General features: G+C 38.0%; 2 protein-coding genes and 1 pseudogene across 2 annotated transcripts; 2 read left to right on the top strand and 1 right to left on the bottom strand.

The window, feature by feature from the left end:
• Nucleotides 1–2628: 2628 nt before the first annotated feature.
• On the top strand, nucleotides 2629–5916 carry KCS20 (3-ketoacyl-CoA synthase 20). The gene is made up of 2 exons (XM_068469712.2): nucleotides 2629–3680; nucleotides 4951–5916. Exons 1-2 carry the CDS (start codon nucleotides 2901–2903, stop codon nucleotides 5734–5736), a joined length of 1566 nt encoding a protein of 521 aa, XP_068325813.2. The 5' UTR covers nucleotides 2629–2900; the 3' UTR covers nucleotides 5737–5916.
• Nucleotides 5917–5927: 11 nt separating this feature from the next.
• On the bottom strand, nucleotides 5928–9087 carry LOC137730753 (armadillo repeat-containing protein LFR). Its single transcript, XM_068469713.2, has 8 exons — nucleotides 8833–9087; nucleotides 8311–8480; nucleotides 7923–8065; nucleotides 7562–7815; nucleotides 7073–7178; nucleotides 6852–6990; nucleotides 6617–6762; nucleotides 5928–6500 (listed from the first exon to the last, which is right to left on the bottom strand). Exons 1-8 carry the CDS (start codon nucleotides 9017–9019, stop codon nucleotides 6245–6247), a joined length of 1401 nt encoding a protein of 466 aa, XP_068325814.1. The 5' UTR covers nucleotides 9020–9087; the 3' UTR covers nucleotides 5928–6244.
• Nucleotides 9088–9703: 616 nt separating this feature from the next.
• On the top strand, nucleotides 9704–10923 carry LOC137732720 (F-box protein CPR1-like; annotated as a pseudogene).
• Nucleotides 10924–14205: the final 3282 nt, after the last annotated feature.

The raw sequence follows: 14205 nt of genomic DNA, 5'->3' as shown, positions 1-14205 counted from the left end.
GCCTCTCATCTCTCTCCTCTGCTCACAAATTGGAACTGTCAACAAACAACTCTTCTCTCTTCTGCTGCTCAAAACCAAAAGGCATAACAAAAGGCTCTGCCTTCTCTCCCATTATAAAACCAAAGTCATCAGCCTTTCATTTTCTTTATTCTTCAAAAAGCCAAAGCAATGCCTCTTCCTATTTGTTCTCTTGTTTGCACCAAAAGAAAAAGAGTGGCCCAACAAACTTATTGGGGTCAATGAATCCCATTGCACCCACCTTGGCTTCGCTAGTGGCTACACTTACTATCTATTTGTACTATTTCTCTAATAGAGTAGGGTATATCAACATGTGTAAATCCTATTTCTACTAAAGAAAGGATACAGATAATTTACAATAGATGGTAAGAATAATATTTTTGAACCTGAATATCCAGCGTCCGAGTGAAGTAGCTCGTGGTATTCCTCTCTCTCCGCTTTGTCAAAGTAAGTTTTGATTTCAATTTTTATTGAGAACACTTTGATATTATCTGGTGGTTTATGTGTGAGAATGTCATTTTTATTTCATGTAATGCAAATTATGCAATGCCTGCGATAAAAATGGAGGATTATCCCGTATTATAAATGTAATTCAAAATTTAACGTAATTATTGTTTTTTTTTTATTTGGTAATGTTGGGAGACTAAACTTTGTAAATTAAATGACATGGAAGTTATGATTAAATCATTACTTAAGTGTTGATTAACAAACCTATTTTTTATTGGTGAAACATCATTTAGTTTGCAAATTTAGTCTACCTAACATTACATATTTTTTTGTTGATGCAATTATATAAACCGGCATTTAAGAAAAGGGATTAGTTGTTCAAAACTTAAGGATTAGTTGTGGGCCTATACTACATCAACTTCAACTATCCGAACCATCTATTTTTAACTTGCACCTCATGGATCATCCTTGCAAAATATTAGCCAAATCAAAAATATTTGAGGCATTTAATTTAGTTAAAAAAATTTGACGAATACTATGTTCTGAGAAACATTAAAATATCATGGTGACAATTAAATACACAAATGGTTATGATTGAATTGTATTTTTGTAAGAATAATCTATGAAATGAGACTGACAAAATAAACGATTAAGATCGTTAAAATTCGATGTGGTGTAAATCCCATCACTAATCCTTAATTTTTGAAAGAAATGAAATCCCTTCTCTTAAAAGATTTGTAAATAAGAATATAACTCAATTCTAACTATGTTTTCGCTCTCTCTCTTCGCTTGAACTAACCGAAAAAACTTTTAAAATGTGAGCATGAAATACGAAGAGGCTTGCATGTAATTTGCGTGAGTTGTATGGTTTTACAATTCCATCAGTGTCGCACTATATCCCTACTTCTAGAAGAAGTGTAATTAACCCTATGAAAAAATATTTCCTCAAAAAAAAAAACGAAAAAAAAAAAAAAACCTATGAAAAAGTACATGTATTATCTTTACATATGATTGTATTATCTGTACATATGATTAAGGTTCTAAAAGACGTTAGGCGCTAATTGAGCGATGGGTTGGGACCTAACGCCTAGGTGGCTAGGAGGGGTCTAGGTGGACGTCTAGGAGGACTAGATGGATTTAATTAAATGTATTATATTTCGTATAAATAAGTGTCTATTTATACTTAAAATATATATAATTTCATCATAAACTACAAAATAGAATGACATATATATTATGAGCTATTGGAACATAATGAAAACATGGGAAACAAGCATATAATATGTGTTCATTTAAGTATTCAATAAGTCTCTTACAATTTATTGAAAAAAATCAAATGCAAAATGAAAGTCATCTCTAAGTGAGTCGCAACCTAGGCGGATCTTGGCGGGCCAAACGAGTGCCTAGGCGGTCTAAGCGGTCGCCTCAGTAGGTCTAGGCGCCATTTCTTAATTTTCAAACGCTTAGGCATTAATCGGGACGATAACTAGTCGCTTAGCGCCTAGGCGAGGATTTTTATAACAGTGCATATGATTATAATTTATTTAATGTTCATGGACTATTTTATTTGAGAGAAAGAGAGAGGTGCGGAAAAGGGGGAAGAGAGAAAAGGATTTGAGGAATTTTTTATGTTTTAGTTCTTGTGTCTTTATTTATAGTAAACCGATAATGATTTTTTGCCTTACAAGTTATACAATCTTAAAAGAAAATGATCTTCTAGTATCCCAATTACAATTTACTAATAATTTTAAAAGTAACACATGTGCTAGAGGTATGTTCATAACATATAAATGTATATATGTAAAGGACGCGAATATTATTTATAAAAAAATGTTTTATTTATTCATTATAATTTATACCCATGTTTTAATTATTACATGTAACCACTATAATTAATGATCTTGTTGGCCGGTTGGGTAAAGAAATTAAAGATCACGCCAAAAAAATATTCGCCAAAAAAAACATTAATACAATAAAAAGAGCTCCAAAAAAAATTAGGAGGGAGAAGAGCTACGTGGTTCACCAACGAGTGAGAAATTATTGAGATTACCATGGCATCAATTGACACGTGCACCCATGATGTGTGGACCGTTGTGCAGCGTACGCATATACTACTACCGTAGACCCTGCAACAAATGGCAAAGCAGCAAATACTCGCCAAGAAAGAGGGCAACCATGGTAATTTGCCCCAATGAAAGTCCGCCATTTTCCCGGTTGGCAAACATTCAATGCCCCCGCGCGGTTCACAATTAAAAGTTCGTTGGGGTGGTTGCACTTGTATCCTCCTATACCATCCTTCTCCTCCTCCTCTTCTCCCATCAAACATTATATATACATATAAGTACTCCTCAATTTCTCCATCAAAACCTCATAGAAACAGTTTGAAAAACTTCCCCTTCTGCGAGATTGATTAGTGTAGTGTTCCCGAGGCCAACATGGCGGCACAAAGCCAGAACCAGAAAGGAGAATCGAACTCGGGACCTGAGTCAGCAGGAAGTCGCAAAACTGCGCTTCCTAACTTTCTTTTATCAGTGAAGCTCAAATATGTCAAGCTAGGGTACCACTACCTAATCTCCAACGTCATCTACCTCCTACTAGTCCCTCTCATCGCCGCGGCCTCCGCCCACCTCTCGACACTCACCGCCGATGACTTCCTCCACTTGTGGCAAAAGCTCAAGTTCAACTTCGTCTCGGTCACCTTGTGCTCGGGCCTCATGGTTTTCCTAACCACCGTATACTTCACCACCCGCCCTAGAAAAGTATACTTGGTGAACTTCGCATGCTACAAGCCCGAGCCGGCCCGCACGTGCACACGTGAGATATTCATGGAGAGGTCGAAGCTGACGGGCAGCTTCTCTGACGAGAACTTGGCTTTTCAGCAAAAGATTCTCGAGAGGTCCGGCCTCGGACAAAACACATACATGCCCGAGGCCTTGCTCCGGGTCCCTCCAAACCCGTGCATGGAGGAGGCGAGGAAGGAGGCGGAGATGGTGATGTTCGGAGCGATAGACGAGTTGCTGGAGAAGACGGGGGTGAAGCCTAAGGATATTGGGATTTTGGTGGTGAACTGCAGCTTGTTCAATCCGACGCCGTCTCTGTCGTCCATGGTTGTGAATCACTACAAACTTAGGGGGAACGTTGTGAGCTATAACCTTGGTGGGATGGGTTGCAGTGCTGGCCTCATTTCTATTGACCTGGCAAAGCAGCTTCTCCAGGTTTGTTACTAACTCATAATTTTCACTGCCTTTTTGCATTTAATTTTTGCTTAGTTAAACTAATATTTCTCTTAATTATCACCGACTATGGATGCCTGTGTTTTATACATGATGACCAATTCGCATTAGTACACTAGGTTATAAATGGAATATTACTAAATCATCTTTCTATACCTTTGAAGATCATAAGTTAAAGAGAAGTGTTATTAGCATGTTTAAAATTGCTTTTTAGAATGTTTAAAAATCTTTTTGATTCCGTTTGACATAAAAATTAAAAGCATTTATGGATTATATAAGTGTTTTACTACAAAAACACTTGTCAAATACTTCTTCATGAATTACTTGAATTCTTACCACTTTTAATCAAAGCACTTGTGAACATAAGTATTTCTTACAAAAGCAATCCCTATATCCAATTTTTTAAAGTCTCATGTGGATAACTAGATTTTTTTTTTCTTTCCAAAGTGGACAAATAGGTTCATATGCATACGTACACCTCACTTGTACAGATATATTTCACCGAAAAAAAAAACATAGAACTATTATTGGTACTTTAAATATTAATTGTGCATTCTTTATGAGAGTTTTTTTTTTTTTTTTTTTTTTTTTTTTTAAATTAAATTTCGGAATGCGCAATTAAATATTTAGAGAAATATAAGTGAAAAGTAAATATGTCACCTAAAAGTGGTCGATGAATATGCATGTGTTCATAAGCACATGAACACACGTTGTAACAACCAATTAGACCATTCATAAATGAGTAATGCTAGGTAGGGATTAGCTGGATGAATATGCTTGTGTTCATAAATACATGTTGTAACAACCAATTAGACCATTCATAAATGAGTAATGCTAGGTAGGGATTAGCTGGAATGTCCAGCTGGCATGTGGGATGTCATAAAAAGTACGCTTACTGCAGGGCAAAATAAATGGTATTGGATCCTATACGGATTTATTTTGTGAAGATAATAGGGATCTCCACATCTTAGTCATTTATCGTGTATCGTGCGGTTAGAAATCATTTAATTTTTTATTTAAAATTAAACATAAATAGTATCTGACGAAAACTGGCCGCACGATGTACGATGAACGCCTAAGATGCGGGGATCTTAGTGAATCCAGAAAGAATCATCTTCCAACATAAATAGATCAACTGGAATAGAAAAATAAAGACATATGAAAAATTAAATTTATTGTTACTTTTTTTTATTTGATTTGACACTAAATTAGGTAAAATCATGTCTAAATTTGTACTTAACATGTGTAATAGGTGCACCCCAACTCTTATGCCCTAGTTGTAAGCATGGAGAACATCACTCTCAATTGGTACTTTGGAAATGACCGCTCCATGCTTCTCTCCAACTGCCTCTTCCGAATTGGCGGCGCCGCCATCCTCCTCTCCAACCGCTCCTCTGACCGCCACCGCTCAAAGTACCAACTCATGCACACTGTCCGCACTCACAAGGGTGCAGACGACAGAGCGTACAGTTGCGTATTCCAAAAGGAGGACGACACAAAAAGAATCGGCGTATCTCTCTCAAAAGACTTGATGGCTGTGGCTGGAGAAGCCCTAAAAACCAACATCACAACTCTTGGCCCAATAGTCCTACCCATGTCAGAACAGCTCCTGTTTTTTGCTACTTTGGTGGCAAGAAAGGTGTTCAAGATGAAGAACATCAAACCCTACATCCCGGATTTCAAGCTGGCGTTCGAGCACTTCTGCATTCATGCCGGAGGGAGAGCGGTGCTGGATGAGATCGAGAAGAACCTTGAGCTTAGTGACTGGCACATGGAACCATCAAGGATGACGCTCTACAGGTTTGGGAACACCTCAAGCAGCTCACTGTGGTATGAGCTGGCCTACTCGGAGGCCAAGGGAAGAGTCAGGAAGGGAGATCGGATGTGGCAGATTGCGTTTGGGTCGGGGTTCAAGTGCAACAGTGCAGTGTGGAAGGCGCTGAGGACTGTTAAACCAGCTAAGGAGAAGAACCCTTGGATCGATGAGATTCATGAGTTTCCTGTTGAGGTGCCTAAAGTGGCAGCCCTTGTTTCTTAAGGTAGAACAATGTCTACCTGAGCAAGTGGAAAAAGAAGGCTTGCTAATTCCAAGTTTACTTCCTTTTAGGCTCTGTTCATGCATAAGATTAGAAAGAACGAAAACTGTAACCTGCTCTACCTTTAGAGGTTAAGTAAACGACCATAAAATAACTATTATTTGGGAATTCCATCAAACAAACTCCACAAATATAAACCAAAGTTGCTATCTAACAGGGTCGAATGAAAATAAGCAACCGAATAGAGTGCAGGATATCAGACACATTCTATATAGTATACAACAGAATCAGAGCAGAAACATCCCTATACGGTACACCGCCTTAGTTTCTGATTCAAAAAAACTAAACTTCCACATAAGAGAGTATCCGAATGGGATTACCACTTAAGGATCTGACTAATATTTTCTTAAGACAAGAGTTACAAAGATTAGATCCTATATTTACTTCTTAGCAGACGAACAACCAAATACATTTATAAAGAGAAAATTCATCATCAGACACAATTCTTAGTTACATGCCCCAAACACCACGGGCTGCTGCCACTTTGCTGTTTGGTCTAGACGTCAGTTCATACAAAATCCTGGCAAAGGTATCGGAATACCTGGCATCTGAGAATACTATTTCAGCAAATGCATTCTCATAAGCTAGCAGCAATGCTCGGTTCTGTGGCTCAGACACAAGGCTTTCCAATATCATTGCAGCTTTCCTGCAAACTTCAGGAACTGGATGGGGTTGCTTGATAACTTTTAACAGTCGATCAATGGCCCTGAAATTATTTCAAAAGAAAATGTTATTTCAAGCAACAAATTTTGATTTTCAAAATGGTGATCAAAATGAAATGATTCAGTATTTCGGATTCTTTTTTAGTGGAAGAGCCATTACCATCGCTCACTGGCGAGTTTTAGCCTGCAGTCCATATTCACTTCAGCGAGGTTGTAGAGTGCGCCAACTGCAGCCGCTTGGGCCCCATGCACCGTTTGTGCATCTACTGATGGTAAGCTCATAAGATCAACCAATCTCTTGTGTATCTGCAGTGTTCACTGAGCGTCATTACAATTATACAATATTTGCAAAATGTATAAACACTTTTATAACAGGGTAATTTCTGAATATTAACCTGCGGAATAAAGGGAAGAAGGAAGGGTTCATTATCAGGGTTTATGATCAAACGCCCAAGTAACTCAGCTGCCGCACAATGCCATGTTTTGACTACAGATCCCAGCATCCCCATGATGGCTTGAACTGCACGTTTTCCTCTGTTTGATAGAAAATCAATTAATTTGTAAAACAGACTGATAACAAAGAGAGCTTCAGCTCAAAAAAGATCACAATTCTTACGTTATCTTTATGTATGATGGCTTTGATGAGCTGAAAATTCCAAGGTCAAGCAACGGAGCCAAATTTACAACTGTCTCAAGAGCATTTGTCACAAGTTCCTCATCCTCTGTTGACATAGAAAGCATTTGAGTCATTTTACTCTAATATCACAACAACAAAAGCATACTGGAAGGTTAAAAGGTATGAAGCTCAAAAGTGAATGAAGCATACTAAAGTCTACAAGATTTACTGCCAGTAACATACTAAAATAAACCCATCTTTGAAATGGGAAAGCATACAATCTATACATCCTTAACAACTGAACTACAAGAAGATAATAACACCAGAGAGTTTGTAACTGGATGTTACCTTAACTTTTTTAAACATTTATCTCACATGCACAGACAATTATACCGGAAAAAGAATTTTAGAGTTGAGACAAGAAATTATACACTGCAGACGGCGTGCAGTGAAGAAATAAGTAATGCTTTCCAATATAACGCATTTCACCTGTGACATAATCTTCTATGCATTGGAACACTGTTTCCAGGCAATGGCGATGTTGGGCCATAATGACTTCATTTTCTGGCATGAAAGAGAAGTTGCGAATGATATTTGAAGCAGCAACAGCACACTGCTGTCTTTCTGCTCGACCTTCTTCATCTAGGTTAAACAGACCATCTTCATCATGCCACCACTCCAAAGAAGAACGAATTTTGGTCACAGTACTCAGCACTGATGCTTCTTGAGTACTGGATCCCAAGCTGCCACATGAATATTTTCCCACAATCAGTTCCTCGTATCAAAGACAACTTCAGACGCTCAAACCACAAATTCACTCATGAGAATACTATAAATCTGTAGAGCTTACCCAGGATGCGGGACATTGCCATTTGAACCCAATGCCTCATACTCATTTCCAAACCCTGTCACAAGCAAATTTGCACCCAGAGTTCTCACTCTCGGCGCCCTTACGTGTTCTTTTGGAAGGGCTATATCACGCCAATCATCAATCTGTTATTCACAGAATCCCGACAACATGGCGTCCAATGTCAATAGATATTGGCTGGAACAAGATAGTTCACAACTTGGGGAATGCTATTCCACACCCAATTGGTCATCTTCTCTTGTTTGTGTGCGTGTTTTTAAAATGGTAATACTATTGAATTTGAAGTGCTAAATGACCAACTGAGGGCTGCTTAAAACTTGAGCATAAATATAACTATATAAATCAGAAAGCAAAAGAGTTCAAGACATACAACACTGAGAAGAGCATCAAGCAAGCCGGGAATCTTTGCAAGAGGGGTTGTGTCTTTGCGCATGTCATCTTTTTCTTTAAAAGAGAGTAACGTGAGAGTGTTCAATGCCCATGTCAGCTCACTCTTCAAGCCGCTTTGAAGTGCCAGAACTATCCTCTTATTGTTCTGATCTGCAATACAGATGATATGTATTGATAAGAATGTCGACTCCACAATGCTCGAAAAGGAACCTTTCCCTTCGTGCTACTGATAACAGTTCCAATAAGTATCACATGAACTTCGACTCCCATTTCGTTGCCAACACTGGTGCCGGAATTATTAGCATTACTACAGCTCACCCATCTCAGTAAAGTTCTGAAAAATTGTTACTTCACTTGGTTTTTTTGTTTTCATTTATATTTCGGCTATTGGTTTTAACCCCAAGAACTTAATAATTACGAGTATCTAAGAACTCATGGGAAAATTGAAACTTCCGAGAATTTTAGATTGAAATGTGAAGTGGTAGGGTTTTGATAAACTGACCCGCGAAGGAACTGTGGACGTGAAGGGAAGGACCAAGAAGAGTCGACGGAGCTACCGTGTCGCCGGCGGCAGCGGCAGCAGCTGCAGCGCTGTTTCCGCCGCTTCCAAACGGGCGGCCTCTCTTCGCCGGCGGCTGCGAGGTTCCGCCACCTCCGCCACTGGACTTGCTTTGCTCCCTCTTCTGCATCTCCCTCCGTCTCTCCTGTGTCTGGTCTGGGATCGGATTATAACTTTAGGGCACAGATTATAAATTTTGACCCGGATCCATCCCCGTGAAATTGTTTGGGCTTAAGTGCTTCTTGAGTTATTAGTGTGGGCCTTGACCCACATTACAATAAAAAATAAAGTGCTGATGTTTTGCAGTCTCTCTGCGCTACTTGTAGTTTTTTCTTACGTACAATCAATAACTCTTATAGATGCCTTTGGATTGTAATTCTGCAAATTATAGATAGATTTGGTTACTCGCTGTTCTTTTTTTTAATTTTTATTTATTTTTATATAGGATATTTACTTGGAGGACAATTAAACCTCTTCTCAAAATTTAAGGGTGTAGTCAAACTTGGATTTGAAAGCATTTTAAAAAACTTTAAAATCCTAGTGTAGCGTATTAAAATATTTTAAAGAATTTTAGAATCCATGCAAATCTAGTTGTAGTCCATTGAGATTTTATTAGAAATTTTAAAGTCCATCCAAGTCAGTGTATTAAACAAATTAAAATTTTGAAGGATTTTAATAAGTTGTAGATTTTGTGGGATTTAAAGAATAAGAAGTATATACAACAAGACTAAAAAAAATCCAACCCATCCCTAAGATTTCAAATGTCTTTCCATCTGGGCAATCCGCATAAACCCTTTTCAAGATTTCAGGCAAACAATGTCAAGTTTTCCACCGGAGCTCGTCGTCGACATCCTTTCATGGCTTGCTCCGGAGGATTTGATACGATGCATGCGTGTTTGCAAAGCTTGGAATGCTTTCATCCGCGGCCAAAACTTCATCAAATCCCACCTCCAACGCTCCATCCAAACCAACTCCACTCGCGCCATTTTACTCACCTCATCTGATTCGGTCTTATTTTCCTTGCCCTTCGGCGGCAATGAAACGTTCGGGTCAGCCGTCAAGATTGTGCCCGCGCTGAAAGATACTTGGATCTTGAGATTGGGCTGGTCTGTTAATGGTCTGTTTTGCATTCTCAACGAAGGGAATGGGGGCTTTGCTTTGTGGAATCCACTCATCCGAAAGTTGAAGGAGATTCCGCGCAGCACACTTGAGCCGCTGCCACCCCTGGTTTCGGGGCGTTCTGCCTTGTATGGATTCGGGTATGATTCCGCTAATGCTGATTATAAACTTGTGGGAGTAATAGAGTTTTACAATTCGAAGAATGTTATTGTGAGTTGTCGTGTTGAACTTTATAGTCTAAAATCTAACTCATGGAAAAGCATCCAAAACATGCCTTGCGATGGATTTAAAGTATATCCAATTTGTTCACGTCGTTTATTGTTTATAAGTGGTGCTCTTTGTTGGCTGATGCATAATAATACAAATCGGTTGATAATTCTATCCCTTGATCTTGCAAGTGAGAAATATCGCCAATTTCCCACCCCATATGTTGGGAGTGGCCGCACTTATCTGCTTCTACATGTCTTGGGAGGCTGTTTATGTTTTTGTGTTAATTACGAGCGGCCGACATGATGTCTGGATTATGAAGGAATATGGAGTGGCAGAATCTTGGACTTTTCTTTTTTCTGTTGAGATGGAAGTTCTGCCTATGGGGTTTGATTTACTTTGCAAACCTTTGGTTTTCTCAGAGAATGGTGACATCGTTCTTTTGACGAATGACAATGGTGATATTTATTGGTACGACTTTGAGAAAAAAAGTTTCAAACGAGTTGAAATTCATGGTGAACCAAGTACCTACACAGCAACCGTCTGTGTGGGAAGCCTTTGTCTTCTTGATGGCGATTCTGTAGTTGCTGAGAGGCAGTAGCAAGTTGGCTCTACCTCTAAGAAGAGGAAATATTGAGGAGAGTTTAGGCTCTTGATGTGGTAGTCAATGCAACAGAATATGATCAAAACTAGGGAGGATAGCAGTTAATTGAGCGGCAAGGGTGAATTTTCAGGTGCAATTACAAACTTACAAGTATGCCAACTTATGCATCTTCCTTTAGACAATGCTTCTTGTGAACGCTGCAATTAGTATTTTTCTCTTTATGGTAACACTTTTACTTGGTGCGTCCGTTTGCAGGTTTGTTTTCAAGTTATATCGTTATGATTCAGCTCTATATAGGTAGTTCTAGTCCTTCTTCTATGTGTAGCTAGACCTCTGGTGTAGGGTTGATCATTGCACTAGTAAATGGAAAATGTTGTTTCAACTTGGCTTCAATTGATATACATGTTTGGCATGCATCATGTTGCATCAGTAATTGTTGGCGTAAGGTGAATTTGGTTGTGCAATTACAAGTATGTGAACTTAATTAGTCACCTTTTAGACTAGGCTTATTATCTCTGTAATGGATACTTTTCTTTTGAGTTTTTATCATGGTTGGTCCCGGAAATTAGACCTTCCAATCAAAATAGTTCCGGAAATAAAAAATCCATCAATTTGGTCCCTGACAATGTGTTTTGCAAATCATTTGGTTTTTCCGTTAGCTTTCTGTCAAATTTTTCTGTTACTGTACTGTTGTGACACACTTACCTATCCTTCTATCTTCATCTCCATTAATCTGATTGTTGTTTTGTAACCCACGATATTTAAGGAGAGTACTGCGTAGACATACGAGAGGACTTGGTGTTTGCACTCAGCAATGGCGGATAATGTTTCAACTATGTTGCATTTGATAAATCGTTTAGACCTCATTTCTGGACCACCCTTTTGTGATCAATTTTGAAAAAAAAAAATAACCAAATTAAAAATCGATTAATTGTTCAACTCACATTTTCATAATTTCGTTGTTAAAATAAAAAGTAACGTAGAAAATAGACAGTTTAGAAGTTCCAAATGAGAAGGTTGAAGAAATTCCAAATGAAAAGATTGCTCGGATTCCTCTTATACAGCCTCGGAATAAAATGCAATGACCCTTTCAACAACTAGGCTACTCTTTTCTTTGTTAATCTTTTCCTGCGTTTATCAAACTAATTTTCGATCCCTAACGAGGTATCTAACCAAGTATCTAACGGTTTAAAATCCGGTTTATAGAATTATAGGAAGCCTTAGAAAATACTAGAAAACCTATGATGTCTTTCTCCAGTATTGCCATCACGACTTTAACTTGAACTGCACGTCTTCCTCCGCTTGATGAAAAATCAATTCATTTATGGGAGGTCAAGCTAGAACAATAACTAGTCTTTGTAGGTAATTGATAGGAGTTTTATCACCTGCAAAAAGTAAGGATAAAAACACTTAAAAATACTTGCAAGAGAACAAGGTTGTTGTAGTATAAACGACTCAAGTAAGGTCGTTTTCTGCTGCAATTATTTAAAACAATTTATGAAAAACCCTAATCCTAAATAATTATCTGAAAGTCAAAATTGGAAAATGTTGATTTTGAATTTAAAAGTATTAAAAACGAATTTTAATAAAAGTAATTTAAAGAAAGCTACTAATGACCAATTAAAAAGGAAACAAATCAAAGAGAAAAGATTTTTAGAAACAACTTTGGAAAAGCACTAGGGTTCCGCCGTCACCCTAACAATCTTACGTAGTTCTTCTAATTTCTTATGAATTACACATACATATTTTGAAGGTTAGGTTTTCCTAAAGTATGCCCTACTTGGAACCCCCAATATAGAACATATATCTAACATACAACCCGTCCGTGACATCCAGATCGAATGTGAACATGCAAGACTCATTAAGTTTTGTGAAGACCTTTTGAAAAACCATATAACTCCTAAGACGTGTCATCCATCCTAAGTAGTTACACATGTTAACCACAAGAAGCCTTAGTCAATTTTAGGGACAGCCCTCCGCTAAAATTGCATCAAATTACTTTTCTAAATATCCTAATGGTCGCGAATAACTAAGACAAATAGATAGTTTAAAGCACAGTGATTAACAATCCAAAACTTGCATGCATAAATTCATAAGAAAATTAAAAAGGGACTACATATTCTTGCTAAGGATCATGGCCTCACCCTTGCAAAAGGGATTAGTTACGCATATTCATAAATAAAATCAACATAATTGTATTAAATTAGAAAAAGGATGAAAACAGCTGAAGTGTAAGTCTTGAAATCTCTAAAGCTTTAGCCAAACTATTCTCTCAAAAGTTGCATACGTCCAACGCCAAACTAGGTTTGCCAAAGGCTTATTTATACAACTCTCCCTCAAATCCTCCTAGTCCAAGGTCTTGGAATAAAACTAGGAAACCTAAAAACTTGAAATAAAATAGGAAACATAATCCTAAATTAACTTGGTAAATTCGCCTAGAAATCTGTACAGCCATGTTTTGGACCCAAATTAACCCCAAAACTGACCCAAAGTAGCTGGATTTAAAGTTTGAACTATTCTGAACACTTCTCCAGAAGGCCACGAACCCATATGAGGTCATCTTGGGCTCAAAAAACGCAAGTCAAACCCAGAAATGTCACTTTTCAACAACGCGCACTGCTTCTTTATTTAATCGTCAGAAAATAACCGCTCAGTAGAAAAATCCCAAATTTTGATACAAATAAGAAAAGAGACACACAAATGTCCTCCAATTTGAATCACTCCAAAATTCGTCCGTTTGGTCATGTTTTGCTCCAGAGGAAGTCGAATGTCCTATATTGAAAATATAAAGCAATGTATTAAAATTCTACCAAAATATTACCAAATTAATACTAAGAAAAAGGTAAAATATATAATACAATATTGACTCATCAGTAATGTTTTACAACAATTAAAATTCAGATGCGTAATGCACTAACAAAGTCAAGTTTCCCAACGCAGCTGGTCGTCAACGTTCTTTTGCGGCTTCCACCGGAAGATTTGATTCGAAGCATGTGTGCTTCCAAAGCGTGGAGTGCTTTTATGGGCGACCAAAGCTTTTTCAAATCACACCACCAACGCTCCATCAAAAAGCTTCTTCAAATCTCACCACCAACGCTCCATCCTAACCATCTCCACTCGCACCATTTTACTTCACTCATCTGATTTGGTCTCGTTTTCCTTGCCTTTGGGCGACAATGAGATGATAGGGTCAGCCGTCAAGATTGTACATCCGTTGGAAGTATCAGAAGTTTGAGACCCCGGTGGACGAGGATGACAATTCTATAATAATAGAAATGGATGTTTTGGCTGGCTGTCTATGTATATCTGTAAAATGATTGGTGTAGAGTCTTTAGACATGACGTTTGGATTATGAAGGAATATGGAGTGATAGAATCTTGAACCCC

This window comes from Pyrus communis, chromosome 16, assembly GCF_041283825.1.
Source record: "Pyrus communis isolate YQ-2024b chromosome 16, ASM4128382v1, whole genome shotgun sequence".
NCBI lineage: Eukaryota > Viridiplantae > Streptophyta > Magnoliopsida > Rosales > Rosaceae > Pyrus > Pyrus communis.
This window is presented reverse-complemented; position numbering and strand designations above follow the sequence as displayed.

Coding starts and splice junctions, on each gene's coding strand:
- KCS20 (XM_068469712.2), top strand. CDS start 2,901: ATGGCGGCACAAAGCCAGAACCAGAAAGGAGAATCGAACTCGGGACCT. Junction 3,681..4,950: donor TGGCAAAGCAGCTTCTCCAG/GTTTGTTACTAA, acceptor CATGTGTAATAG/GTGCACCCCAACTCTTATGC.
- LOC137730753 (XM_068469713.2), bottom strand. CDS start 9,019: ATGCAGAAGAGGGAGCAAAGCAAGTCCAGTGGCGGAGGTGGCGGAACC. Junction 8,066..8,310: donor TTGATGCTCTTCTCAGTGTT/GTATGTCTTGAA, acceptor TGTGAATAACAG/ATTGATGATTGGCGTGATAT. Junction 6,763..6,851: donor TTCTTCCCTTTATTCCGCAG/GTTAATATTCAG, acceptor TGAACACTGCAG/ATACACAAGAGATTGGTTGA.